A 26875-nucleotide genomic window follows, 5' to 3' on the forward strand; every position below is an offset into this window, starting at 1 on the left:
AAACAGTGGTAAAAGACATTATCAAGAAAGTGCAAATATTTTAAAAGGAAAGAGAGAAAATGTAAATCTTAACACTCTTCTCACTACATACAACTACTTCATGTCTTCTTTCCCCACCTATTCCCCAACACGCATTAGCACAACATATATTCCTTCCCTCTTCTTTATCACTTAAATCAGAGCAAATGGTTATTCTGAGCAGCTATTCTGGCTATTCAGCAGCTAGCAATCAAAGAAGTCAGTATCATTTTACTACCCTGCTTTCCATCTATGACAAGGCAAATTTAAACTACATGTTCATTTGGAAGCATAAATATATAATGTAAACGAAGTTAATCTGAGCTAAGAACATGACACTATGGACAATGACGTCAGTCTGGAGTAATTCATCTCCACATGGCCTAGTCAAAGTACACAATTCAATGGGAGGAACCAGAGTTACCATGAGGAAGTCAAATCCACACAAGCTTAACAATCCTTTTCAAAACTTCAGCTAACATTAAGCACAAAAATACAAGTTATAGGAAAAGAGAGCTCAGCAACTGCAACAATAAATTTGTCTCTATGTTTTATTGGAATTACTCATTTTGTTTAGTAAATAGCTAAAAGTTATTTAAAATTGTTTTAGTTTACATGCAGTTTAAAACTCCATAAACTTGCAAATTACTAGTTATTACACTTAAATGTTTTCAAGTCATAAACCATTTAAGACTACACATGATTAAAGCCCATTACATACAGAACTCTCAATTTTGATTAAGTCTTAAAAAAAAAATAAATATAACACAACATACATGACAAACCAAGTATTTCTACTAAACAACTTTTGAAGCCACTGCTCAATTTAAATCCAGTTTGACACCTCAAAGAACAGGGGAGTGTCATGAAAGCGATGGAGTAGGTGAGCACAGCCGTATTTTTGCCCCCATGAGCACAAGGGATGGCAAGAGGCACCCTGATATTACCTGTTCTGATGGATGGCCCCCAGCTCTCCAGGTAGCACATCCCAAGCTGAGTGAGCAGCAGCCCAGCCTGTATTTTTTAGGCAGCCAGAAGACACAAAGCAAAAGGAGAACTACAGTGGGGAGGGCAGAGGAAAGAGACACAAGAAGAACTTAAATGATTGGGGCAAAGGGAAGAGCAGCACGGCAACAGCACAAGGATACCTACAGTGCCACAGTCAAGGAGACTACTGATGGAAATACTTATAAGCCCTACACACAGTTCTTCCCCCCTTTTTTTTTCTTTGCTAAACTTCAGCATTTATGGAATCTTTTGTTTATTTTTCAAAAAATAAACAAAATAGTCACGGGAAAAACGGACTTTAAAGTCAAACCTTTTGAGGTTGGTTCCTATGTCCTACACTCACACTGTAGCAGAACCGCTGACTGGCGTGAACCCCACCGACCTGAACACTCTTGCCGCAATAACTTTCTGCATTTATGAAGCCATTGCCAGGACTGAAGCCAATGTTATGGGTAAAATACTTAAGATTCAACATTAACCTGACTATTGCATCAGCCATGCTATTTTTAAGTACAATTCAGCTTTTCTTTCACAATCTGATGCAATCCTATATAGTTTTTGTTTTAAACACTGTTCAAATGCAGTTTGTCCAACACCATCCTATTTGCCAAACAGTTAAGAGTCATTCTAATACCACACAACGATGTCTACCAGTAAAATCATTTGTTAAAAGCAATGATTGTTATGCTTGACAAGAGAGCTGCTAATATATATTTATCCTTCTAAATAATATGTAGAGTTGGCAACACATTTTTTGTTATTGCTTCCATTTTACTAGCTTAGGCTGTATGAAGGACAGCATCAAAACATCTGGCATCACTGTGCAAAAAAGTTAAAAGACACCACAGGTACTAAACCCTGAAACAAAAGCTTTTCTAACAGAGAGGTGAACACTAAACAAAACAAAAATTTACAATAGAAATTTTGAAAAAAACATATTATCAAGGTTTAAAAAATCAAAGTACAGGGACTCAAAGAAAATTTTCAGTCTTCAAAACTTACAACTGATACACGTTCTTATTCCTGCTGTATTTCAAAGAGTCTGATCTGTTGAATTTAAAATCCAAATTTTTTAATGTAATTTTTTAATTTAAATTTGTGCGTACATTTTTTTAAGATGATCAATGCACACATTAGCACTTCCCAGAGCTGGCAACCAAACATTTAAAAGAAATTAGGCTCCATCAAGAATATTTTGCAATAGATACAATTGTTCTTTCCCACAGTTCTTTTAATTGCCTGGACTGGGGGAGAAAGACATATAGTTCCCAGTTTCCAAGTACCCAACACTTTTGGAATCTCTTCCCCTTTAACCAACCAAAGCACAGACAAATGTTTTGAAAGTGTTCTCCAACTGCAAACAGTTTTGAGTGCCCAGTTTGAAAGATCATTGGCTCAGTTTCAGGAGCTTTCTTCCTTCGAGACCACCAATACAAGTGCGTTTTAGAAAAATACAAAGTGAGACTAGTCTGTGCTAGAATAAATACCATCCAAGAGACAGCATGAAATAAAGCATCAGCTAAAACCAAAAAGATTTTACTAGCACATGAAGCTGCAAGAAAATGGAATGCAATGGATGAGTCAGAAGTACAAACAAGAGAAGTACACTGGAAAAAAAAAGTTTCTTCTCAAACCTTTGGGATTGGGGAGGAACTAGTGGCCTTCACTATATATTCCCGTATTTTTATGTACCTAACACAAACCAAAGTTCAAAAAAATATTTCCACTGAAGCAAAACCACATTTATGAAACATTTATAAAAGGTTATGCAACAGAATTCTTCACACAGTTTTGCTGAGCTTTCATCAGTTCCTACAGTGTGTATCTAAAACTGCATCTTCCTACAGTTTCCAGACAGTTTACAATCTCAGAAAAAAATTTTGAGTCTGATTTGGTGGGCAATTTAACTCAATTAGGAGGCTACAATCACTAGTTTGTTTCTCATGCATGACTCTAATCTCAGACTTGATTTTGTTTTCATCAAGCTACATTCAGGATGACATTTGAAATATTGGCAATTTCACAGCCATAAGACTAAAATATCTTAAAAATTCATCATGGGAAACCAGGTTCATCATTTGTGAAACTCCTGTTGTCATGCTGATATAATCAGACCCCAAAATACAGGACTTGGCAAGGGGAAGACAAACTTACCAATACCTGCTCTCTCCTGTCTCTTTTAGTACTTAACATCCTAGCTTTTTCAAAGTTTCACAGAAGTTCATGAAAAGGTAATCATCAAGCTCAAGACAGTGTGTTTGCAGAGGGACATGCAGATGCCAATTCTTTCACCTTTGTTTTGCCTTGAGTTATCTACTAAAGCCATTTAGCGAATTCAACAAAACAGGAAAATAAATAGTTTGAATAAATCTGAAGAAGGATTGAAAAGCATATTCCATTTTCTTGGCTCCTATACACCCACTCTGGTCTACTCACCAGCCAAAGTAAAACCACAAAAAAACCCGAACAAGTTCTGAATTACTAGTAAAACTAAAGTCCGAGCATGTTATTTTCACTCCATTATGCAGTTATGCCACATTTCCCACTAGTTCAGAAGACACAAAATGAGGAAAGTGACGAACAGAAACCCTCCAACATTAGAATAGCTGGAAACAAGTCTGTAGTACCCCATGTCAGGCCTGGTGATCCCTTCAGACTTCCAAGATGCACACAACAAGTCCAATGGATACACCTCTCCACTTGTGTGACAATCTACACCTACTTAGCTGCTGCTTCCTCTGGAAGGAGTTTCAGAGCTTGCACAGGTTGACAGCTGCTCAGAAGCCTGTAGGCTGCTGCCCAAAGCAACATGGTAACACAGCACACCACGGAAAGTGGAAGAGTTGGCAAACGGAAAATGGCAGGTCAACAGGTTCCCTGTCAAACTTTATAGTTCTTCAAGTTTCTGTTCTCCTCTACAGGCACTAGTGAAAAGGAATTCAGAACCCAAAAACTAAACCATGGCAGGCGCTGATCTCTTCTCTTTAGTGACTAATAGGTTGAGGAGAAAAGCAAAGATACAGAGAGCAACCAAAGCAAGGTATAGAACCACAGGAAGGAAGCAAGCTAAAACAAGCCAGCCATCAGAATTTATAGCAGTATCTACACCCAGTTTATTGAAAAATAGTTTGTTTGTTTGGGTTTTTTTGGGGGGAAGATAATAAATAAAATGCAGGTGCGTCATGAATAAGTTCAAGGTGTTCCAGAGAACAAGAAATAACTGAAAGCTTAAGAGGACTAATACAAGTTAAGCTTGTAGTTTACACATCAACCTAAGATACTTAACATTTTCAGTTTCAGTTCAGTGATGGAGGAGGAAGACTATCTGTTCTAGTGAAGAACTGCCTTCCGTTCCTGTTTTACCTTCATAGGTCCTAATTTTTATGTTCCCTTTTTTTTTTTTTAAAAAAAAAAAGAGACAAGTAATCATGCTGCATAAGCAATGTATCTTAAATTGGATTTTTTTTATATAAATATTTAAAAATTTATAGAGTGTGTTGAGTTTCTCACAGGATGACCAACAAGTTGAGGAGCTCACCTAGTTCAACCCTGCTGCTCAAAGTAGGGCCAGCTAGCAGAAAGGAGTAAAAAGCTACAAAAGGAATAGTAAGCTGTGAGATGTTCCAGTGTACCAACCTCTAGGACTCAGAAGCAAGGGCAGCACCTAACAGATCACCTTTTCATGCCCATTTTTTGAAAAACTGGGTAGCAATGGTACTTGTACTTCACCATGAGAAACAGAAACTGCATTTAAGATACCTGTACACTAATTTTTGGAAAGGCAGGCTTTTTCTTTACAGGAACTATCACGCATTCAGTGAAGCACAATGTGCCACAAGGCCATTAAGTAACTATATTTAACATATTCTAACACCTCATTATCAAACTGGTAAAACAACTTGTTTACACATGTGTCACAATTTGATATTTCCCAATTTAGAAGAAGTCTTTCTCTATTTGTTGAGAACCTCTTCCAAGCAATACACCATACCTTCACTGATAGGAACAGTCTATTATTGATTTATAACTAAAAATCTATATACAACAAAAGCATCACATAAAAAGCCTGCATCTTAACGTCCAAGTTTTGAGAGAGTAAAACATTTAGTGAAGATGGTACATTCTTCTCCAATTGATACAGTCCTAAGTCTGTGCAATAACTGTATTTTTAAATTTATAACTTCTTGTTTTGAAACTGAAGAGCCAAGAGACAGCTACAGAAAATGTGCGAATTTTCTTTTATCTATCCGTATGACTTAGCCCAGGAAACACCAAAAGACATGAAAAGAGGAAGTGTGAACAGAAACAGAAGCTTCAAAGAGCCAGTTCCAAAAAGAGCAAAGGTAGCAAGTAATATATTCAGGGACACTATTTTTTTATTGACTTCAAGGGATTTTTCATCCAGATGTTTTGGGACACATTGCATTTGAAGAGAGTACATGCTAAGACTACTAAATAAACTGAAAGATGAAGAAAGCAAATAATTTAACGCCTCTTGAAGCATGAATATTAGCATGACTTTTTAAAAAATGTTGAGTTATATTAACTCAAATCCATTAGCAGAATTAAGGAGACTAAATTGCTCCTCCCTAGTTGTCAAGTAAACACAGTCACTTGTGACCCTTTAAAGACAGTGATTTATTTAAACTGGGTCAAAGACTGAAATTAGCATGAGCATTTCATATTATTTTTTATGTTATGTATTACAAAGTAAGGTTTTAAACATCAAAGATTTGGAGATTTTTTTTACAGCTATGACATCTGTTCTGGTTTTTATAAACTAATAGCCAAATTAATGAAAGAAAACACTATATTGTAAGTAGAGTGGAAGGTACATAACACAACTAGCGAATAATCTCACTGGCTCCAATAAAAAAAATCCTGTAAGTATATGCATGTTTTCAGATAAAGCTACATTATTAAAAATCTTAAGGATATAAAACATTTAAGAAACGACTCAAACAAAAGTCAACATTGTGTAAAATCAAAATCCTCAAGGGGAATGTGTCCAGATTCCTACTTTTGGGATGCATTGGTGCAAGAGATAGATGAGAGTTTCAAACAACTAATATAATCAGCTCTGCATCAAACCATAGTAATTCACATTTCCCCACCCCTCCTGCTCATGTCCCTTTACTGACCCATTCAGACAAAAAGAAGAAACATACATATGCAGTTGAACAAAATCTCAATGAATTTTTAGACCACTATGAATAAATTCCAACAGAAAATTCTTCCCTGGCTACATCACTCTTTTTCCTCCAGGGAAAAATGGGTTCCAAATATCTAGAAATAATAAGCATTTGTCAAAGGCTCTGAAATTAATCCTGCCTAGATACAGCACAGAAATAACTACCATATCATAAATGTTTTCTATCTTAATAATCCTTTTCCTAGATCTATGCAGGATTCCAAGAATTATCAAGTGTAAATTCAAAAGTTAAGGAAGAGATTTACTTGCCCATCTCCCTTCCCAGCTGGAAATTCTACACATTAAATCTCAGGTGTTGAGATTTTTTAATTATTAAGTAGGCCTTCTATTACACAGCTAATTATTTGAACTGATTATATTAACATTTAAAGGACAGAAACTATTAACACAAAAGAATTTAACAGGTTGTTTTGATGCTGGAATGAGATGTAAGGTTCTTTTGTGAGGCAACTGAACAGCTTAAATAACATGGGGAATCAGATCATCCAAACCAGAACAGAAAAACAGCATTACAAAAGTGTCTGAATCAGGTTCTGCAGTCCTTAGAACAGTTCATATTTTCAATATGAATTTCAAACAATGCAAAAATATTTGCATTTCGGTCTCATTCCAGTGAATAATACATTTATTATTAAATACAATCACTGAAAATCTACTTCTTTTCCATCTAGTATCTCCTAAAGCTGCTGGATTTTACCAGTTTATATGTTGAAACGAGTCACATACTAACAAGAGTAACAAGTTTTTCAGTAGAGATCTACATAACATGCAAGTGTTTCTATTCCCTTTGCACTTTGAGGGCACTGACATCAGGTGTCACTGATTTCAAAGCAATTTACAAACTACCAATTATGCACTAAGCTGTTCTGGCTTCCTTATTTTTCCTCTGAGCTTTGTCTTCATCCCCACTCTGCTTAATTTTTATTTATTTATTTATTTATTTTTTTTACTTAAAAGAACTTGGGTACCACTTTGGTATACAGTTTAAAAAATATTTAAGCCACATTAATTAGCCAAACTGAAGTATTAAATACTGAGCAATAGTAGAAAAATCAATCCGTTTCAGCATTTTCTCCAATTAGTCTCAAACCTCTAATTACAAAAAAGCAGGATCACTTCCAAAATCCAAACAGCAGTGACAATTCTTTTCAAAAGCAAAACAGAGTCACTACTTACGTTTCTTAGTTGTAATTAAAAAGAATATTGGGAGCACCCTACCTCATGTCCTCAACAAGCAGAAAAAAACATTCCATCCATCCCCACAGCCTACTAACCAGTACTGCATACTTCAAACACTTCCGCTGAAATTGTAACTGATGGCATAATAGAAGTTTTTGCAAAAGGCACCTATTAAAACTTCTGGCACTAAGTTATTAGATTGATTAGATTTAAAAACTTCCTACAGAATTAGATGGCTAGTTCAGAACAATGTAGCCCCTTATGCTGAACTGTTCATCACAGGCATATCCAATTGTATGCGGGAAGCAGCACATACACATACAACACTTACATGTACATCTTAAAAAAAATGTTTTCACAGTACCATAAATATGGAAGATAAAAATGCTTGTAAGATCAGCAAAAACCCTCCAGTCAATGACACTGTGAAAAACCCTTCTGATAAAGGAGCTCACCAGCCCAATTCATATACTGAGAAAGTACAGCAGCTTAAAATAACACATACTATTACAGAGTAGTATCTGGAGGAAGAGGATGTATTTACAGTCAATGGACTTGGTTTTCTCTTCCTACCTGCCTCTCCTCACCCATCAGTGTTTATTATTCCCCACCAGAAGATTTCTTTTGTAAGAACATATTCCTTTTGGTCTTGATTATCAGCACCCCTTCTTTCTCCTGTATTTTGGCTACATAACCACCTTCATGAGCATAGTTTTCCCCTGCACTCAATCTTCTACTCCTGTCTTCAAAGATGCTGCTGTCTCGACTTGCTCAGCAACATACAAATTGTTTTTTCATTATACAGATGAAGTCCAAAAAAACACAGATCAATAAATACATCAACTTCTTCAGACCCTTTTCTCCTAGGATGCTTTACAGATATCAAAGTTATGTTAGAGGCATCAGGCACATTTTCTTAAGTGTAAAGCTACACCTAAGTTTCTACATATGGTCACATCCTCCTCCTCAATCTTTAGCATAAAGTTTATCTTCCAAGAATGTAAGATGCTCATGTTTGTCCCTCTTCCAGCAGATGTGAACAAGACGTGATACGTGATAAGCACTAACATCCTAAGAACTATGGTTGATATTTCTTTATGGATATTATATTCCACTTCAAACAACTCGGTACCCATTTCCTAAGAAATTTAAGATATTCAAAACTGAACAATTAATTCATCACCTTTAGCATTCCCATAAACACAGCATTTCACAATATCTCGTAGATAATAATACGATGCAAACTTCAAACAAGGACTATCCAGCATGAGGAAGACATAAATAAATTTCCTGAGCAGTAGCTGAAGTGTAAATAGAACACTTCGCTAATCCTATTTTAATTACTGCCACACCACACTTTCTAATCTCATATTAAACATGCTTCATTAAGGCAAAAGATAGTCTAGATGAACTCATTACATAAAACAGGTTATAGACAAAAAAAATTAATTAAGTATAGAAATTCAAGGCAAGACACTAAACTAATGTGCAAAATCACATTTGTTAACTGGTCTTATACATTAGTTATAGGCCATGGAATGACTTGTATATTACTTTTCTGAATTTTGTATTTTAAGCCAATATCCTCCAATACTACCTGATGTTGCAGCCAACAGAGAACATTTGAGATAGTTTGTATTCGATATCTAGAAAATGTTGTGGTAATAAAAAAATACTAAGTTTTGCCAATTTTTTTTATCTTTAAACAAGATGAACAGGCTTCCTGCATTTCTAAATTTACTCCTCATTTTACTGCTAATTTGCAGCACAATTGCATTATTTGTGTATAATTCACATCACATGCCACTTTAAAGTCTAATCAAACATGCCCTCCAAACACCACGCACAACTCCCAAAAAGCCTACAGACACTTCCAGCTTCTGAAGTAGGATTCCTGGACAAGATGCTGTAGATCAGATCAATAAATATCAATATTTAGCCAATAGCCACATGATAAGGAAAGAAACAGCCAGATACAGTAACTGGGGCTTGTCTTAATCCAGATTTTTACTTAAATCCTTCCCACAACGGCACTCTCTCAGGGACTACATCCAGATCTTGTTCAAGCACAAAGTCACTAAGAAAAACATTCATTTCCACAGACTGGACAAGATACAGACATTCTGCTCTGTGTAAGTATGATGCTGCTGCTGGATGAATTAAAACAGAAATACAACACAACGAAAAGAAAGTTATTTCCAAAGTGTTACAAACTGGAAGTTCTAAATAAAATCAGAAAAAACCCTAAGTAGATTACTTGTCTCCTTTAGGGTTTAGTAACCTCTGACATGCAGAGCATCTGATACGCCAGCAACTCTAGAAACCCACAAGTCCTGAAAAACATGCTCCAAAGTTTGTTAGTAGCATAAAGTCAAATTCCTCCTCAATGTTACTTACTTAAAGCATTTGACAAAGCAGCACTGTGATGAGAGAATGAAAAAGTTATGCCAGATCTCAGAGTCTGGTAACGTTCTTTAAAATGTACCCTTGTTGAAAAAACGACCATACATACTGTCCTGTTCTTTCTTTGTTTTGTTTTAAGCTGTGAAGACAGTTCAGGGGAACTTTGGTAACAGCATTTACCTGACAGAATTGGAAGGGTAAGTACAGGAAGCACTTCACATCTTTTACTCAGAGTCCTTTGCAGGCAGCAGTAACACTGAGAACCTAGTAATTTTTAAATGCTTGCTACTTGGCTATTTATTCATTAGCAGCAGCTAATGGCGTTATCAGCAGATGCTCTAAGAGGGGTTACCACACCAGAAGGCATCTCTCCTCCCCCAAGTCAGGGTGTAACTACCAAGAATGACTCTGGGAGGAACAGGGAAGGAGGCTGCTCAAAGCCACCCCTCCTCCTGGTACTCGCAGAGTCTGCAAAAGGACAAACGACACACTTCAGCTCCATCACACAACCACTACACATATTCATATGTTTATAAAGAAGAACTGGCCTAGAAAGGCCTATAGTGTATCCTGACGTACAACCAACTATCTGAAAAAATGCACTGTACAACTTTAGTATAAGCTATTTAATTAGTTTGAGTTGCCAACAAGAATTGCTGCTATCTAGTGTGTCCTTACAGGATTTTAAACTTGTTCTCAAATATTTTGTTAAACAGGCATATCATTTTAAAATTTTATAAAACTTTAACATTAGAAGCTGCCTTTTGAAGCTTTGTTTAACATTTGCAGCATTTTTCCGCTTTTACAGGCCTGCAGGATGTTTGCCAACGGGGCTCTAATGCCAGTGCTATAGCATCCAAAATGCTATTTTAAGCCATTGCTGTGCTGACCATTACATTTTTCAACCACGAGAACAGCTTCCTGAAAAATAACAATTGTGAATAAGTGTTTTTGTTAATAAATGGTGAATATATTTCTTCTGCTTACATGACATCTTAATTTCTGACCTATGCTTTGAAAGAGCATGGCAGTTGTTACACTTTTCCCTACTTAAAAGGTGCAACGACCTCAGCTTTTGCTGCTCCATAAAATCAATAACACACCATTGCATCTCAGCTAGTTTTTAGCAGCCACGGTATTAATTGTAATCATTCACATTTCTACGAGCAACAGTCAAGATATATAACATGGCCTTCTTCCATAACTCTGTTTTTCCATTTGACTTCATTAGTTTCCTCTCCTACCCTCATACTTCAATATTATTTTTAATAAAGTTTAAATAAAAAGACTTATGTTATAGTTTAGTTCTAGTTTGGAATAAGAAGGTATGGAGCAGTATCCTGTCTTCAATAGTTGCAAGCACCAAATACTTCAGAAGTCACCAAAAAAAATTGAAAGTAACAGGTATAGCAGACCTAACTCAAAAATGTACTTGCTTCCCCCAAATTGGCTAGAAGTAGTCCCAGAAGCTGAAGGCAGAAGTCATTCAATATTCCATATACTATTATAATGCTGTATAGTTTCCTACAGACATACATACACATGTACACGTATTTTTTCAAGTGTTGCTAATTTCTAGGCATCCACAGGATCACATGGCAATGAACTCCATAGACAAAACCTTTCTTAACATTACCCAAGACAATTTTGCATGTGTCCTCTTGGTCCCTGACTATTTGAGGGTACATAAGGTCCAGATCTTGTTCTACATTACTTCTCATTTATAATTTAAAGTACAAAAAAAGTGTTCTCATAGCTTTAGGTTCCTTATGAGTCATTGTCCCAATCAGAAGTTTGATGTAGGTTTACCATTCAGCTTTAGAGATTTGTTTCTCGGTTTACATATTACTTTGTCATTCCATTTTGAATTCCTGCTAAGCCTTGTAGGTCATCTTTAGGCTTTTTTTTTTTTAAAATACAACATTGAACTTGAATTCTGAGATGTTGTAGGATAGGCACACTTAATACAACTTTTATGTCCTTTACAGAACTCTTTGGAGGACTGCTTGTCATGCTTTCAAAGAAAACACTTTCATCCAATAGCTTTGCAGGCACTAAAATAGTACATTCTAAATGTTTTAAGTATTTAGACAGCAAATTCAGTGATTAACGATGCCGAGAGACTGGATTCTGATGGTCAGGCACATACAAAAGGTGATGATAACTACTGCTAGCCAGAACTCTCTGCTGTAGCATGTTAATATTTATTTTTCTCCTTCCAGCGATCACAGTACTCTCTACAAGCTGAAAATATCTCCATGAAAATCATAATCTACCATTTACATGTTAAAGTCCAATGAAAGAAAAAGGTTGCTCAGTTACTTCACTATGCTGCAGCATAAGCAAGCAGCACTAAGAATCTAAACATCCCAAAAGCAGAGTCAGTGTAACCTTACAAAAGATACTAATCCACGCTTTCACAACAAAAAGGTGACTCAAGGGATTTTCAATGCAGTACTATTTCAGAGATGGTGTGCTTCATTATTAACAGGGTACATTCTCTAGAGGAACATACAGATTACTATCCTGCTTTGCTGTTCTGTTTTTTCATAAAGTACTAAAAACATGTAGGATTTTGCCTCATTTAAAGCATCACCATCTTAAAATCAATTCAGAAATCGCATGAACATCAGACAGTGGCTCCTTTAGTACCATTTTTTCTGGTCTTTGTTATAAAGCAGCCAGCAAAGTGTAGCCCCAACTCACAACGAGGCCTTTTAGCTACTATCCCATAACTAATAAGAAGCTGTATTCCCAATAACTGCGTGTACTTGGATCTAACACACACATGCCTGATACCATTTCAAAAACTAAAATCATTTTCCTGACCAAAAAACAAAAGAAAAAAACCAAAATCACCATCAAAATATTTCACACCTCCTTTCCTCCCTCGTCTCTCTCCAATCAGATACGTGCTCAGCAACTCCTCTCTTTCACAAGCAATTACAGAATTGGAAGGAGCCTCACAAACTTGGAAAGAAAGTAAAGAAAATGGAAGCACATGCATATCCTGCACCATTCCCTGAGCATTTATGAGTAACTTGCCTTTTCACCCAATTTAGGATATTAGGCCTACTAAAGAAACACTTGGCAGTGCAATATGCTGATCCATTCTTAACATAATAACCTCATTCAGTAGAATAAAGAGGTACATTTATACTTTGAATTCATTTGAGTGCTACAGTAAATTATTTAACAAGTACTTAAAATATGTAGTAATTAACTCATAGTTCCTTTCACTTTATTTTTACTTGGTCTTATTTTGTAAGAATGTAAGAAATGAAACCATAAAAGCAGTAATTGTTCCTTCACTCACCAGCAGGTTGGTCAGTTGGTTAAAAAAAAAAAACTTTATATGTTCGGATATACATGCACACAGATACGCTGCATTCAGAATTTTAGACCAAATAATCTCCAAGAAAATTAATCAAAATGTTTAGCAGAAATTTCAACTTATGGCCAGCTCAAGATTTTCATTCAATAGCCTATAACATGAACAAACCATAATGCTGAATTTAAAGTAATTATTACCGCAAATTCCTTCCCTGCCAGATTTCAGAGACGCTCAGAGCTTGAGAATCCTGTACTGCAAGTGACATCAAAGGACAGTGACAATTAATACCTTGCACAAGTTTCCACACACATGACAATCATTAAGCATCCCGAGTTGTTCTGATTCCCCTTACATGCCTTTCTATAGGGCAGGCATTGCTGTTTTGAATCCTTGCAAAATCCTAGAGGAAACAGAAGCATTCCACTTCTGCCCAGCTCAACCTGGAAGTAAGAATTAAGTTGCTGTTCATAGCCCACAGACAGATCTTCTCAGAGAAACACTGAATCTTTTCACATAGTACAAAAAGACATTATGATACTTTGACACATCTACATACATCTGGTAAAACTATCAAACTGAAAATAATGTTCCAAGAAATCTAGATAAGTTAATTGTTTTTACTTATCCCAACTCAGGGGCAATACATGGCAAACAAGTCACTCAATTCAGATTCTGCCTAAGACATTTTTTTCTTGCTCTTCTTTAAGAAGTGATATATTTCAAACTTTCAGTCACAACAGAAGTCAAAGCCATCATACATGCGTTACTGGGTTTATTTTTAATCACAATCTTCCTTACTAGCTATAACAGCACTTAAAACCACAAATTCAGTGTGGTTACATTTTTAATTGTCTTATTTCTTCAGTTTCTTATACATAAGTTATGACTGCTAGCCATCATATCTTTCATTTATACACAACTGTGACGGAATTGGGCAAAGTGAAGGTCAGAGAAAGCTTAAAAGGCATTTAAGTTCTCTCTCATCTTGACAGGCATCCCAGCCCTCTATACTGCACAGGGAGCTCAAAGTTACTGGAAAAACACTAGAAGATATTTTTGTTTACAATGATTTAAAGGCAAATACCATTTCTAAACTAAGCACAACCAACATATAACTAAGTTCAGAAACTTAACACTTTAATCAATTAAAAGGACTGCTGACCAGATATGTACACAATGAAGATTAACACTAGGACTGTTACTGACTCATGAGACAAAGGTGTACAAATAAATGATCAGCTACATCTGCAAAAAATGATGCAACTTATATTTGATTTGCACCTTCTGATCTTACAGGAATGAACCCACTGTAATGCTGAGAATACAGAAATAAGCACCAACACCAGTGCATGCTGAAATCACCTTATCTGCATAACTCATCTTTAAGAACTACATTGCAGTATAGTAGTAAAAAAAAGCTATTATTAAATGTATGAAGCCACTAAGCCTGTTTTTGAATGCATATCCACATTTTCAGCAGCTTTCAGTACTGTCCCTAAAACTTAGCACAGTACTTTGATACTGTTGCTTAAGCAACTGCTGGAGAAGTTTGTATCTTCATTACACATGAAGAAACCAGAGCTCTGAAAAGTTCTTGCTGGATATCCATGCTACTTAAAATAACAACAACAAAATACAAATAGAAGGTTGGACAAGCACTTAAATCACACACAAGCTCAAACAATTTGCTTGGGCAAGTGGTTCAGCACACTTGAGCAGCAGGTTATAAAATACATGACAACCAACTTCCAGTTGCTATCAAATCTATTCCTTACTAGAAATACTGTCTACACTTTTTTCATTTTTTTTTTTTAAACAGACTGGGGCCCACTTGAATCTTTCTGTTAAGCCTGAACGTCTGGAAGATCTTCTGGTGCCTGTTTTAGCAATTTATAAAGCTGTACTCTTCCTATACTCAAAAGAATGGGTTATTCAAAACTATATAAACAGATGATCACAGTACCCCTCAAGTTTTATTAAATACAAAGCACAGTTTTATGAAAGTTTCCTTGAGAAAAACAAACATCAGCTGGACCTGCATTCGTTCTCCTACAAGGATTAGTCAGCTTAAAAAAAAAAAGTGTTCCATCCTTAATGCTAAAAATCCCTCAAACTGCTTTACTTCTACCTGAACTTCAAGCTTGAATGCCTACAGTACTTCAATATACAACCTGATTGTCAAAAGTACTCAATATATGAAGATTCACAAGCACTACACACCTCATGAAAGCTGTATAGTAAACATTTAAACACAAAGAAAAAACATTTTAAAAAAAATACAGCAACACACATTGGTCTGAGTGCCCAAATACTGACGTACCTATGTGTCTATCTTTCACTCTTAGCACAGTAGTGAGAGCTTAACTTCATATATACATACAGAACAACACTTAGACTGAGGCATATTCATATGTTTATATAGCCCAGTTTATATTTTTTTAAATAATTCACATAGCATTACTCTAAATTTACAGTAGTAATATTCAGGCTCAACGTACACTTTCGTTTTAAGTATCATGATAAAAAGACTAGTGAAAATCTGGAAAATTACTAACAATAAAAAAGGTTTCAATATCAACAGCAGTAAAACAGCTTGGATGAAATCAAGACCTGTAAGTGTAAATTAAAACTGTGGAGTAGGAAAAAAAAAAAACCACACACACACAAACAGGAGTCATTTCTAAAATACAAAAAATAATGCCAAAATAATTCCAAGGAAATGTAATAACAAATGAATTGCTTGCTCGAAGAAAAATGGTGAACAAAGTTTATTGTGACTTTCCTGTTCTACCAAGTGTTGAAGATTTTACTTTGAAAGCATAAAAAACTTCATAAAATTTAACAAGTTCAATTATTATAGCATAATATTGTATTTGAACTATGATGAGTATTTTCTTCATCCTGCACAGCACCTAAGTCTGAAGTCCTCATACAGTAGGTGGTAGCAAGTAATTTAGTCCATAAGGTAACCAACAACGATAAAATACCTAAGCTATCACAAGTGATACTCTTTAGCATTTGCATGTATGGGATCATTACAATCCCTGCCTGCCAAACATGCATAACCTCTAAATCTCTCCCTCAGGAAAGTCTGTCCAGCTTCAGTGGAAGACGAAGACTTTTGCATGTAACTGCAACCACAAACCAAATTCCACTTTGGACAATTAAAGCCAGAAGGATGATCAGGTGCTCCAGTTTGATACCATAATTATGCTGCACTTCCATCATGCAATTCGTAACTCTGTGAATGCTTTAGAACAGGCTAAAATAAATAAAGTGGTATCTCCAGTCACTCAAGTGCTCTTTCCATCATAGCTTTAGGCTATGGTTTCTTGTACAATCACACTGAGAATAAACTAGTTCCTTATTTACAGTGATCATTACCATGAAATAATATACTGAATAATCCTGCCCTTAGTCTCCGCTTAGTATACTGTTAAAGCATGTTTTTGCTTAATAGCATTGCCTTTGGTGGCCTAAGTGGAGTAAATGAAAGGTATAGTCCCTCTTTCAAAAAAAGTTTTCAGTCATTTGTTAAAGTATAATACGTATCACACACAGCACATTTTAGTCTCATAAATTAATCAAGAATAGAGAGAACCAGTGCATTAAATCAATGAGAACAAAGACATGCTATTCTTTTCTATTCTTGTTTACATTTCACCTACACCAACTGCAAACCCAGATCACAAATTATTCCCAAAGAGGTCATACCAAGAATACACTTGCCATTACACTCACATTCAGGTGTGCAGAGTTTGGAGCAATATTACTGTTTACAACTTGGTCTACCTAAGCTGTAACAGAGTTCTGAAAAGACTTATTTATAATACTTTATTACCCTCTGAAGTGCACAGCATTATTGGGTGTGGGGTTGTAGCATAGATGTGCTTCCTATCTGCATGTCTTTTTACTTACACTTAAGGAAGGTATAACATATTAACGTTTTGGATTGTTTGTTTGTTTTTTATTATTTTCCCCCTCCTGTCCTTGTGACTTTGCTAACTTACCACTGTTCCTGTCATTATGCTGTTGCAGCATTATCTATTCACAGTAACTTGCAAAGGCTGAAGCACTTCACTACCAATATCAAGACTGACAGATGGATAACTCTAATTTCCAGACTAGCCTGTAACATTAAAAATGCAGATCTTGAGACAGACACAAGGACTTCTTTTCAACATTACATGTTTTAAAACCTTTTGTTTGTTTGTTTTTACATACACAGATGATTTAGTCTGCTTATACACTGACAACTTCCAAAGAGCAGCCAAAACTGTACCGCTAGGGAACATTTTCTGGAAATCACTTTATTAGTTGGAGAGGCACATTTCCTCAGTATCTCCAACAATCTGCCTTATCTTAAGTACTAAATTACTGCTTTTACAACCCCCTGAAATCTGCTGGTTCTTCCTGTCTTTAAAGACAACTGCAATACCAAGCACTGTAGTAATCCTTAGTTCAAAGAAAACCATGGCATGCAGAAAATGCATCTTTTAAAGATACTAGAAAAAGGTCCATTTTAACAGGTATTGCCACCTAGAGCTGGCCAGAAGACATACAAGCCCCAGGCACCTAAAATCCTCATGGTTCTCTACTTAAAGCAGAGAGCTAATAAGGTCAGTTCTGCCAACAGTAGGTATTTAATTTCTTCAGATGAAATGAGAAGCCGGACTCGTCAGCGTAACACAACAGCAGCCACAATTTCTTCGCTAAAGTGCTCTCTTTTTACTCGCATAACTTGCCATTATTGAAGGTAACTGTTTTTTTCAAGTTCCATAAGTAGTCGACTTGAAAATATGGAGATTTTTTTAAAAGTCAGTCTCCTAGAATTCAAGTTATGCAATTTTCAAATTGGTGGCAAGACTCTGAAGCAAGTTGAAAATATGAAAAATGGAAAATAACAACACCGCCCCTAGGGTACAACTAAGGAAAAAAAAAGAAAAATAACACTATAAATCCATGCTAAGTCACCGTAAATCCTTTGTTGTGAAGTATCTTCTAGAAGTATCTTCTCCATTTTTCATCAAATACACATAAGCAAAACTTAGAAATAAAAAAAAAAAACTCTAAACCAGCTTACAAAACAAAAATAAGTATGCAAAATAGTTATCGCATCAAAAATGATGTTGAAATTAAACTTCCAGTTCTACTTCAGTATGTTCATTCACTACAGCTTACTAACATTTTTAACAAGTATTACATTACATCTGAAATATCACATTTGTACTCGATAAGCCTTCCTACAACATACTTGCATACATGATGAAAATTCATCCAATTTCCTGACTGTACTGTCACTTTACAAGCTAGTACTAGTTACTACTACTAGAGATTCTCAAAGGCTGCTCACAAGTCTTTCAATTCTCACATTCAGTTTTAATCTCCCAGCCTCTGTGCAGATCAATAACAAGCCAAAATATCCATTCTATAAACATTTTCTCCATCTTTTTCTCTGTATAGCTGTACAGAGATCTTCTAATAAAAATTTATCTTAAAAAAAAATTTAGATAACAAAGAATACTTCAAACCTGTCAGTTTTATCTGTTTATCATCACCTTTTCCTCCTTCCTCTTTTGTTTCACCGCTGGATAAAACACACAAACAGGTGAAAAAAAACCCGCAGCAGACTAAAGAATGAAAGCAACTTGACAGGAAATGCTGTCAAGGACAGGGACACAGTTATTAGTTCTCTTGTCCTTCATTCACAAAATCTCCTTTTGAGTAATGGTAAACAACGTTTCAGATTAAGTTATTTTTAAATTCACTTACAAAAGCCTTTATAAAACTTGTAAAATACATTGATTTTTTTTTTTCCAAGTTTTCACTTCACAGGTCATTTAAGAATTATACAAGTCTGTACAAAACTTCATTGCAAGCCTATATACCATAATAAAGCATTGTCTACAAAGATATAAAATTCATTTTGCAACAGAGTGTAAATACACAAGAACACTAATTGCAAAATAAGTATCTATTTTTCCATACTTCAGTTTCTAAAGCACAAAAATAAAATAAATCCTCTTCTACAGTTCTAGAGATGAAATACTGAGCTCAAAAGACCATGTCTAAGATGGACAGGATTTAATAACTGAACTGAATAAATCAAGGTAACTGCTACAAATCCAAGAAACTATGAAGAAATATGCAGTAAAACTAGTCCGTACCATGATTCAAGCTAAGGAAAAAAAATAAAGATACTTAGCATCTAAAAAATCATGGCATATATTTTTCTGGGCTGAAATATTAGAAGAGATGATGAAGCGATCAACATAAAAACATCTATGGTATACTCGACAGGCTGAAGAGAGAGTAGCCAGAGGACCTAGGTCGGCCTTTTTTTTTTTTTAGTACAGAAACTATAATGGCATTATTTGTATTCTCTCTTTAATAAAATTTGCAAATTGATTTTCCATACAGCACTCTGCCAAGCAGTTCATTTTTAATATCTCTTATTTCAAGTCATAGTGAAGATTAAAAAAAAAAAAACAAAACACCACACAAACACACACCACAAAAATACAAACACACACAAACACAACAACAACAAAAACAACCACACACACACACTGGGGAAATAAAGGTTACAGTTTTGAAAGCAGATAAACTCCATATTGTCTTCATTTAAAAGGCCATGCTCTGACAATAGGCATAGAAAGAGCTGAAAATGGTATTCTAAAAACTGAACAGGGCTAAAGACTTAAAGATACTGGCGTGTCTTTAAACGCAATTATATATAGGTTAAACTAAAGCTAGGAGTTAATCTAAACAAGGTATTACAGGGGTCAGATGTTTTTTCAAAGGCACATTAAATGGAATTTTACAGCTTCTTCACTGGCCCAATTATGTCATCACTTACTTTCTCCTGCCTTTTCCCTTGCCAGGGTTAGAATCACTTGGGATGTATTGATATAAATAATAATAAATGAGTGATACGTGTGCACACATAAGACAGAGAAATGGGGATTTTTACACACACACTTGTATTTACAGTATATTCACTTCTTAAATGTTTATGTACTTTTACAATACACTACCCTTTACCTCCTGTAAAAGAGGGAATAATGTAACAGTCAAGAAAACTCTCAAGAGAACTCTAGATAAAAACATTCAAAGGCCAGAGAAGTGAGGAGCCAAGCAAAGTAACAACATATCTTGCACTACCTTTAGTAAGTGATGAGGTCTAACTTCCAGACAAAAAGAAATTCCAGAGTCAAGATGACAACACAAATAACACTTTACCCTGATATCCCCTGGGAGCAGAAACAGAAGCAATCTTGCTAAATTTTTTATGTTCAGGAATATACATAGGGACCAGTTCAGCTGTAAGTTGTCTAATTGTACAGAAGAGTAACCTAAACACTACTGCCATGCAAAAAAAACACAATTATTTTTGGTCTCCATTTAATAGAGTCATATCCTGCTCTATGTAACCCATCTAAATGATTTTCCAACTGCAGCTAAACAAAAGTATAGGCTACCTGGAGATGACAGATTGAACAAAGACGCAACGTGCATGGGAGAAGAAAGGATATGATCTCTGGCTGGCCAAATAACAGAGGAAGAAGGTATTTCTGGCTATTGTTACCCTGAGGGATTTAAACTTCTGGAAAAAACTACCAATCGTGACAAACAGCTAACATATGCTCTTAAAATCAGGGTACAGTCACATGCTAGATTTCATTTTCCAAAACACTGAGTATCAATGAGTTTAGGATTCTCTTACACAGCTAGCATCTCCTGAAAGCTTCGGGGTTTTTTCTAAAATTTATATATACACGCACATATATATAGACACCAAACACAAACATGACCTATTAAGAGAAGGGTTAGTGTCCTGGTTTCGAAAGACAGAAAGAAAGAAAACAACAACAAAAAAAACGTTTCCAAGAAAACTGACTGCTAGTAGCATAATGGTGACACTGTGGGCTTTAACACCTCAGTCTGTCTTCCACCACCTTCACGTACTTATTGACTAGAAAACATAATCAGAATGAAACAGTGTTGGAACTTGTCTTCCAGGAGTACTGGAAGACAAGCTGCTACTCATTATAGCTCTCTGGCGTCTTAGAAAGACATGATGAAAGCCACTAAGGCAGTCAACACCTCATGATCAACATAATCAGAGACTGCTGACAGAGTACTTTCAATATAAAGAAAAGAATCCAGTCTCACCCAGCAACCCTTTTTTTTTTTTTCCCTAAATAAATTTTGGCCACTGATACCACTCTTGATTTAAGTTATGGCACCAAGAAGATATTTAAGAAGGACTTCACCGCCCATCGCTATGAAATTTTCCTCATGGTTGGTTTTATTTTGCCTCCTCACCTGAGTCTCAGTTTTTCTTTTCTAGGGTTCTTTTCTGGGCTATCCCACATTCTCAAGGCAGGCTATTTATCTTAAAGTTACTTCCCCCATTAATGTAGTTTCTTCTTGTACAAGAAGTTCTTTGGGAGAACCACCACAGTCTTCCTGTCCATTTGTAAACGCTATCACAAGAGGTCCTCAATGCAATGAGGAATTCCCACGTGTAATTAATATCAAACAACTGCACTTTTTAAAACTGCCATTCAGATTGCTTCAACCTGCACATGCAAGTGCCTTTCACAATAGATGCTACTTCTTTGAACATAGTCAAAGAAATTAGAATATTCACATACCATTAAGACCAGCTAGTGGTCATTTATTTGAAAAGGTGAAGGCGGGAGAACATGAGCAGTTTCTTATTCTGATGGCACAGAACTGGTGCCCCAGATTGAAAGGCTCACCAACCCTCCGCAGGCCTGAGCGGCTCGCACAATGGATTAATGCTTTGAAGCAAAACCACCAAGACCAAAATTGCCCCAAGTTCAATTTAACGAGCCACAACAGTGTTGTTGAACCTCCCTTTTCCCACCATACTCATTTGCCTAAAGCGTCTCTTGGCTGTCAAAGAGAAGGCTTCTGCATTCACCACAGACTCACAACTGGTTCAACCTGAGTAAAGTCAGTACTTGAAAAAGTGAAGCCGAGGCAGGATGAAATCTAGGCTTGTGAAGAAAATAAAATCTACCTAAGAATAAATATTAATTATTTCAGTATAATAATCTAAACTACAATCACCACTAGCATACCCACATTCCACAGTGTTCTTTTGTCTTCCTCTATACAATGGGAATATACACACTGTCACAGATAGTTAAACACAATTTACCCACGCAGTAGTTTCAGAGCATAATCAATACAACCCACCCCCTCAAGAAAAAAACAAGTATTTTAGTATCATACCTACGTATGCTGAGACCTGAGAAACAATTTTTCTAATTAAACAAAAGCATCACACCACTTCATTTCACAGAATGGCTGTAACAAGACCTGCAAGTTAGTGCAAATCGAACTACCAGTGTATCTCTTCTTTTAATAAAGTTGCAGGCAGTCTTACCTCTCATCCTCACCATCTACGAGGGGCGTTGTCAACGGCAGCACCTTCAGCGGGAAGAGGGAAGCAGAGGATGGCACGTTGCTGCTACCGCCATCTGAAACGGCCGATGCTCCAACACCGCTCTCGCCGCTGGCAGCTTGAGGTAAACCCACCAAGGAAGGTTCTGTAGGGCGCCTGCCGTCTTCAGTTTGGCTTACAATTGATGGAGCTAGAGATTGTGCGGGGAACTGGGTAGAGCTGAGTGGCATCTGCTGTGGCACACTCTGTGTCACCGGCATACCTATACTTGTTGATATCAAGGAAGGCTGGCTAACACTTTGAGCCAAATTCCCATTTTGCACGGCCGAAGCTTGCGCTATATTCTGGGGCTGTCCCAAACCTATAGAAGCAGAAGGTATGCCAGGAGGCACAGCTGAACCAGCTTGACTTGGTGCAGGAACAGTACTAGCAGAAGGTATAGGGCTAACCGCAGGCAGCTGCTGGCCTGTCATCCCTTGGACTACAGATTCCACTCCTTGTGCCTGCGGCTGTACAGGTAACAAGGTGTTTTGCTGAGCAATGACCATTTGCTGAGGAAGGCCTGAAGCACCAGCCTGTAATCCCTGCTGCATTATTCCTGTCTGCACAGGCTGCACTACTTGTGAAGATGGAGGAGCAGCCGTTGACGGCATAACTGGAGGTGGAATTTGGTTTGCAGCAGACGGTGGTTGCACCACAGCGGCTACGCTTCCTTGCTGCCCAACATTCAGCACTTGACCACTGGTACCTACGCCTGGTATCGCCGCTGGGGCATGTGCAACAGGCTGGGCTGGGGCAGCAGCTGGATGTGCTTGTACTGAAGGCTGCATGCTCGGTGCCTGGGCAACAGAAACCGGTTGGCCTGCTCCTACTCCAGTAGAACTGGGCTGCATAGCAGGGGCTGGAGTTTGAAGGATCTGCTGATGTTGAATGTAGTCTGGCATAGCCCCCGTAACAGAGTTTTGGTTCACCGGCTTAACGTGACCCGCGGCCATCTGCATAGGAACCGTCTGCTGCTGCTGTTGTTGTTGCTGCTGCCCATACTGCAACTGCTGCTGCTGCACAACTGGCAGAGTCTGCACGGGCTGTGCCGGCTGAGAATACGGTAGCTGCTGTTGAGCCATACTTTGAATGGCAGGTTGCTGGTGGCCCAGAGATGGGGATACACCTAGTATATTAACTGGGGTTGGCTGAACCCCAGTAACAGTGGTTAGACTGGCCTGTGCAGGAGGCTGGACCCCTGGCTTCTGCTGTGGATAGTTTAGCTCTTGAGAATGCAGCTGGACTTGTGCAAGCTGCGATTGAGAAACACTCTGTGGTATACTAGATGTTGGAATCGCCGGAGGAGCAGCACTGCTAAAATCCATCTGCTGCGGACCCACACCTTGAAACGCTTGCTGCTGTACCACAGTAGGTGCTCCCATTTCTCCGCTTCCCACACTTTCTGTATAGTGACTCAGTGTGCTTACATTGCTGCTAACAGAACTCCCACTGGTGCTCTCCCTTTCAGAAGTCGCTTCAAGCGGGTTTTGTTTTATCGTCTCTACCGCTTTGTTTACTGCTACTCCTTCTGAAACCGCAACAGTGTTTTCCTTATCATAGAATTCAGTGCATGTCCATCTACCTTTTTTGAAAGGTTCAGAACTAGAATCTAATTTTACAACCCTAAACCTTGAGGTGCCAGATGCAGGCTGCTGCTGGCTTGATCCTGCTGCCACTCCTGCAGTTGGATTAGTAACGTTGTTAATGACACTAGAGGAAGCACTCGTACCATTGCCAACACCACTCAAGATATTCACATTAACATTGCTGCTAGTTCCAGACAAAGCATTCACATTACCAGTACTCGTGATGTTGCTTAAATTTATAGTACCAAGCATGCTGCTTGCCACGCTAGAACTACCACCACCCATATTATTTAAGGTACTAGTTCCAGTAGCAGGACTTACACCTAAATTGCCAGGAGTACTTGTAGAGCGGATATTAGACACGACAGATGCCGGGGAACCAGTGGATGATGCAGCAGAAACTGGTGCAGTTGATATAACATTGTCAGAGCTTCCAGTTGTTGATAGTTTTCTAAATGACGGACTGGGCGGTGGTCCTCCAGAAACCGGGGCACTGCCCACCCCAGGATGCGATGGATGATGGTGTCCATGATGGTGGTGGTGAAGATGGTGGTGGTGATGAACATGATGAGGGTGAACACTTCCATTGATCACAACACTCTGCTGAGGGTGATGAGGCAGAGGAACATGCTGCTGAGGAAGATGAGGCTGGTTTGGAGAAACAGCCCCAGGAGTCTCTGCCTCTTGGAAGTTATTTAAAGTCTCTTCAGAGGAGCTCCTCTCGGGTTCTCCCAAGTCAGTAGCCCTGGATAAAGAAACATCCAAGATTTCTGAAGATGACAGGTCTTCAGTGTGGGACTCATCCAGGTCATCGTAGCTTTCCGTATCCTCAGCTATGCTGTTATTGGAGCTCATACTGGCTGATATTTGAGCAGGGGTCACGCTGGTAATTTGGAAGCCACTTTTCTTTTTCATTTGAGCTCCAGTCTGTGCAAGAGGCTGTGGCTGGAGCTGAGACTGCGAGAGGAGGTTCAGGCTTTGTGGAGGAGGGGGTGTCGGCTGTGGACCCGCTGATGAAGATGCTGCAGGAGACGGAGGCGGCGGCTGGACCAGCAAAGGCGGCTGATAATCCTCAGCAGAGAGGGCAGCGCTCCCAACGCCGGTACCTGGTGCAGTGGGAGCAGTAACGCAGCTGCTGCTACTGCTGCTGCCCCTTCTAGGAAACATTGCCGGGTGCGCCATCTTCCTAGCACTAATGTCTGCGGCTGAGTCAGGCTGGTGCATTGTATCGGGTGTATTTTAAGGGTGCATTCCCCCGGTATGGAGAAAGACAGACACACACACACATACACACACAGTTAGCTTAGCGCCCGCGGCGGGCAGAGGCACCACGCACAACCCCCCCGGCTCCCGCAGAGCACGGGCTGAACCGCCTCGACACCGCCGCTAACCACCCCCCGCCCCTCCCCTCCTCCTCCGCCCCTCCGAGACAGGGAGGGGGCGAGGGCCGGTCCTCCGCCGCCTCTAGATTAGCGCCTCTGAATGTGACACTTCCAATCCTCCGCCATTCACTTTCTTTCTCCCTCTTCCCCCACTCCCCACCCTTTTCATTCCGCCTCCACCCCCCTCCTCAGCCGCCCCCCGACTGCGCCTCTCCCGGAGGAAATGCCCCGCGGTAGCCGGCCGGCCCCGGGGGGCGAGCCCCGTCCTCCCCGCGGCTGAGCCGGGCGCCGCGGCTCGCCGGCAGAAACGCCCTCCCCACGGCGGCCGCCGCCTCCTCGGCGGGGCGAGGGCAGCCGGCGGGCCCTCAGGGCAGCCCGGCGAGGCGGCCGGCGCCCCTCGCCATCACCGCCGGAGTAGCAGGAGGAGGAGAGCGCAGATACGTACAGGACTGGCGCACAGCAGGGCGGCAGCGGCAGGCTGAGCCGGGCAGGGACATCCCCGTCAGTGGCAGCCATGGAGCTGAATCATTTTGGGTATTAAACAGACGGAATAAAGAGGAAAGAAAAGCAGCAGCAGCCCAACGAGAGAGTCCATGAAAGGAGGAAGAGAAGGGGAGCCAGCCAGGCAGCCTCTCTCTCCTCCCTCTGTGTCTGGCTGTCTCTGGAGAAGGCTCCGCTCCGCACGCTCTTCCTTCCCCCTCCGCCTCCTCCCCCTTTATAACAGGCGGCTCCCGCTCTTCCTCCGCAGAACCGCGCCTGAGATCAGTCCTCCTCCCGCCTGCGCGTCTGCCCCGTCCTTTCTTCCCTCCGGGTCTCTCCCGGCTTCCCCGCCGCCGCCGCGGGTCTCTCCCCCTCCCGGCCCCGTCTCCTCACGGAGCGCTGGAGGAGGGCGCTGCGCCGAGCTGCAGGGGGGAGGGGAAAGCTCGCCAAAGGGGAGGGCAGGCGAGAGACAACGTAAGATGGCGGCCGCGGCGCATGCGCGCCCCGCTGGCAGACATAAAGCCCGTCTGGCCGAGGCCGACGGAAATAGACTCGGCTCGAGTGGCGGAAATTGCCGAGCGCCGCCGAGCCTGGGGAGGGGGATGGGCGGGGGTGTCCCCGCGTGGCGGCGCTCCTTGCTGGGGAGGGGGCGCCGGGGGGGTGCGCACGGCTGTGGCCGTGGCGGACAGACAAACACCTCGCTCCCTGCTCTCCGGTCGCACTGCTTCCCCCAGGTGCGCCTCTCTGCCTCTTCGCCGGGCCCGCAGCATGACTGTGCCTCACATGACCCGC

The 26875-nt window shown here is 39.3% G+C and overlaps 1 protein-coding gene across 4 annotated transcripts in view; it reads right to left on the reverse strand.

The window, feature by feature from the left end:
- TSC22D1 (TSC22 domain family member 1) overlaps positions 1-26440 on the reverse strand; it is a gene marked incomplete at its 5' end in the record, with an annotated part of 93503 nt that extends 67063 nt beyond the window's left edge. For 2 of the 4 annotated variants that reach the window (XR_013923036.1, XM_080356150.1), the window contains one exon: positions 22576-25445. Coding sequence is in view for 3 of the 4 variants with exons in the window: in XM_080356150.1 (XP_080212276.1) it covers positions 22576-25445 (2870 nt within the window). Of the gene's footprint in view, positions 1-22575; positions 25446-26048 lie in introns of those variants that run through there. The other 2 variants (XM_080356149.1, XM_080356148.1) reach the window with 2 other exon arrangements.
- Positions 26441-26875: the final 435 nt, after the last annotated feature.

This window comes from Nesoenas mayeri, assembly GCF_963082525.1.
Source record: "Nesoenas mayeri genome assembly, chromosome: 1".
In the NCBI taxonomy this organism is placed as follows: Eukaryota; Metazoa; Chordata; class Aves; order Columbiformes; family Columbidae; genus Nesoenas; species Nesoenas mayeri.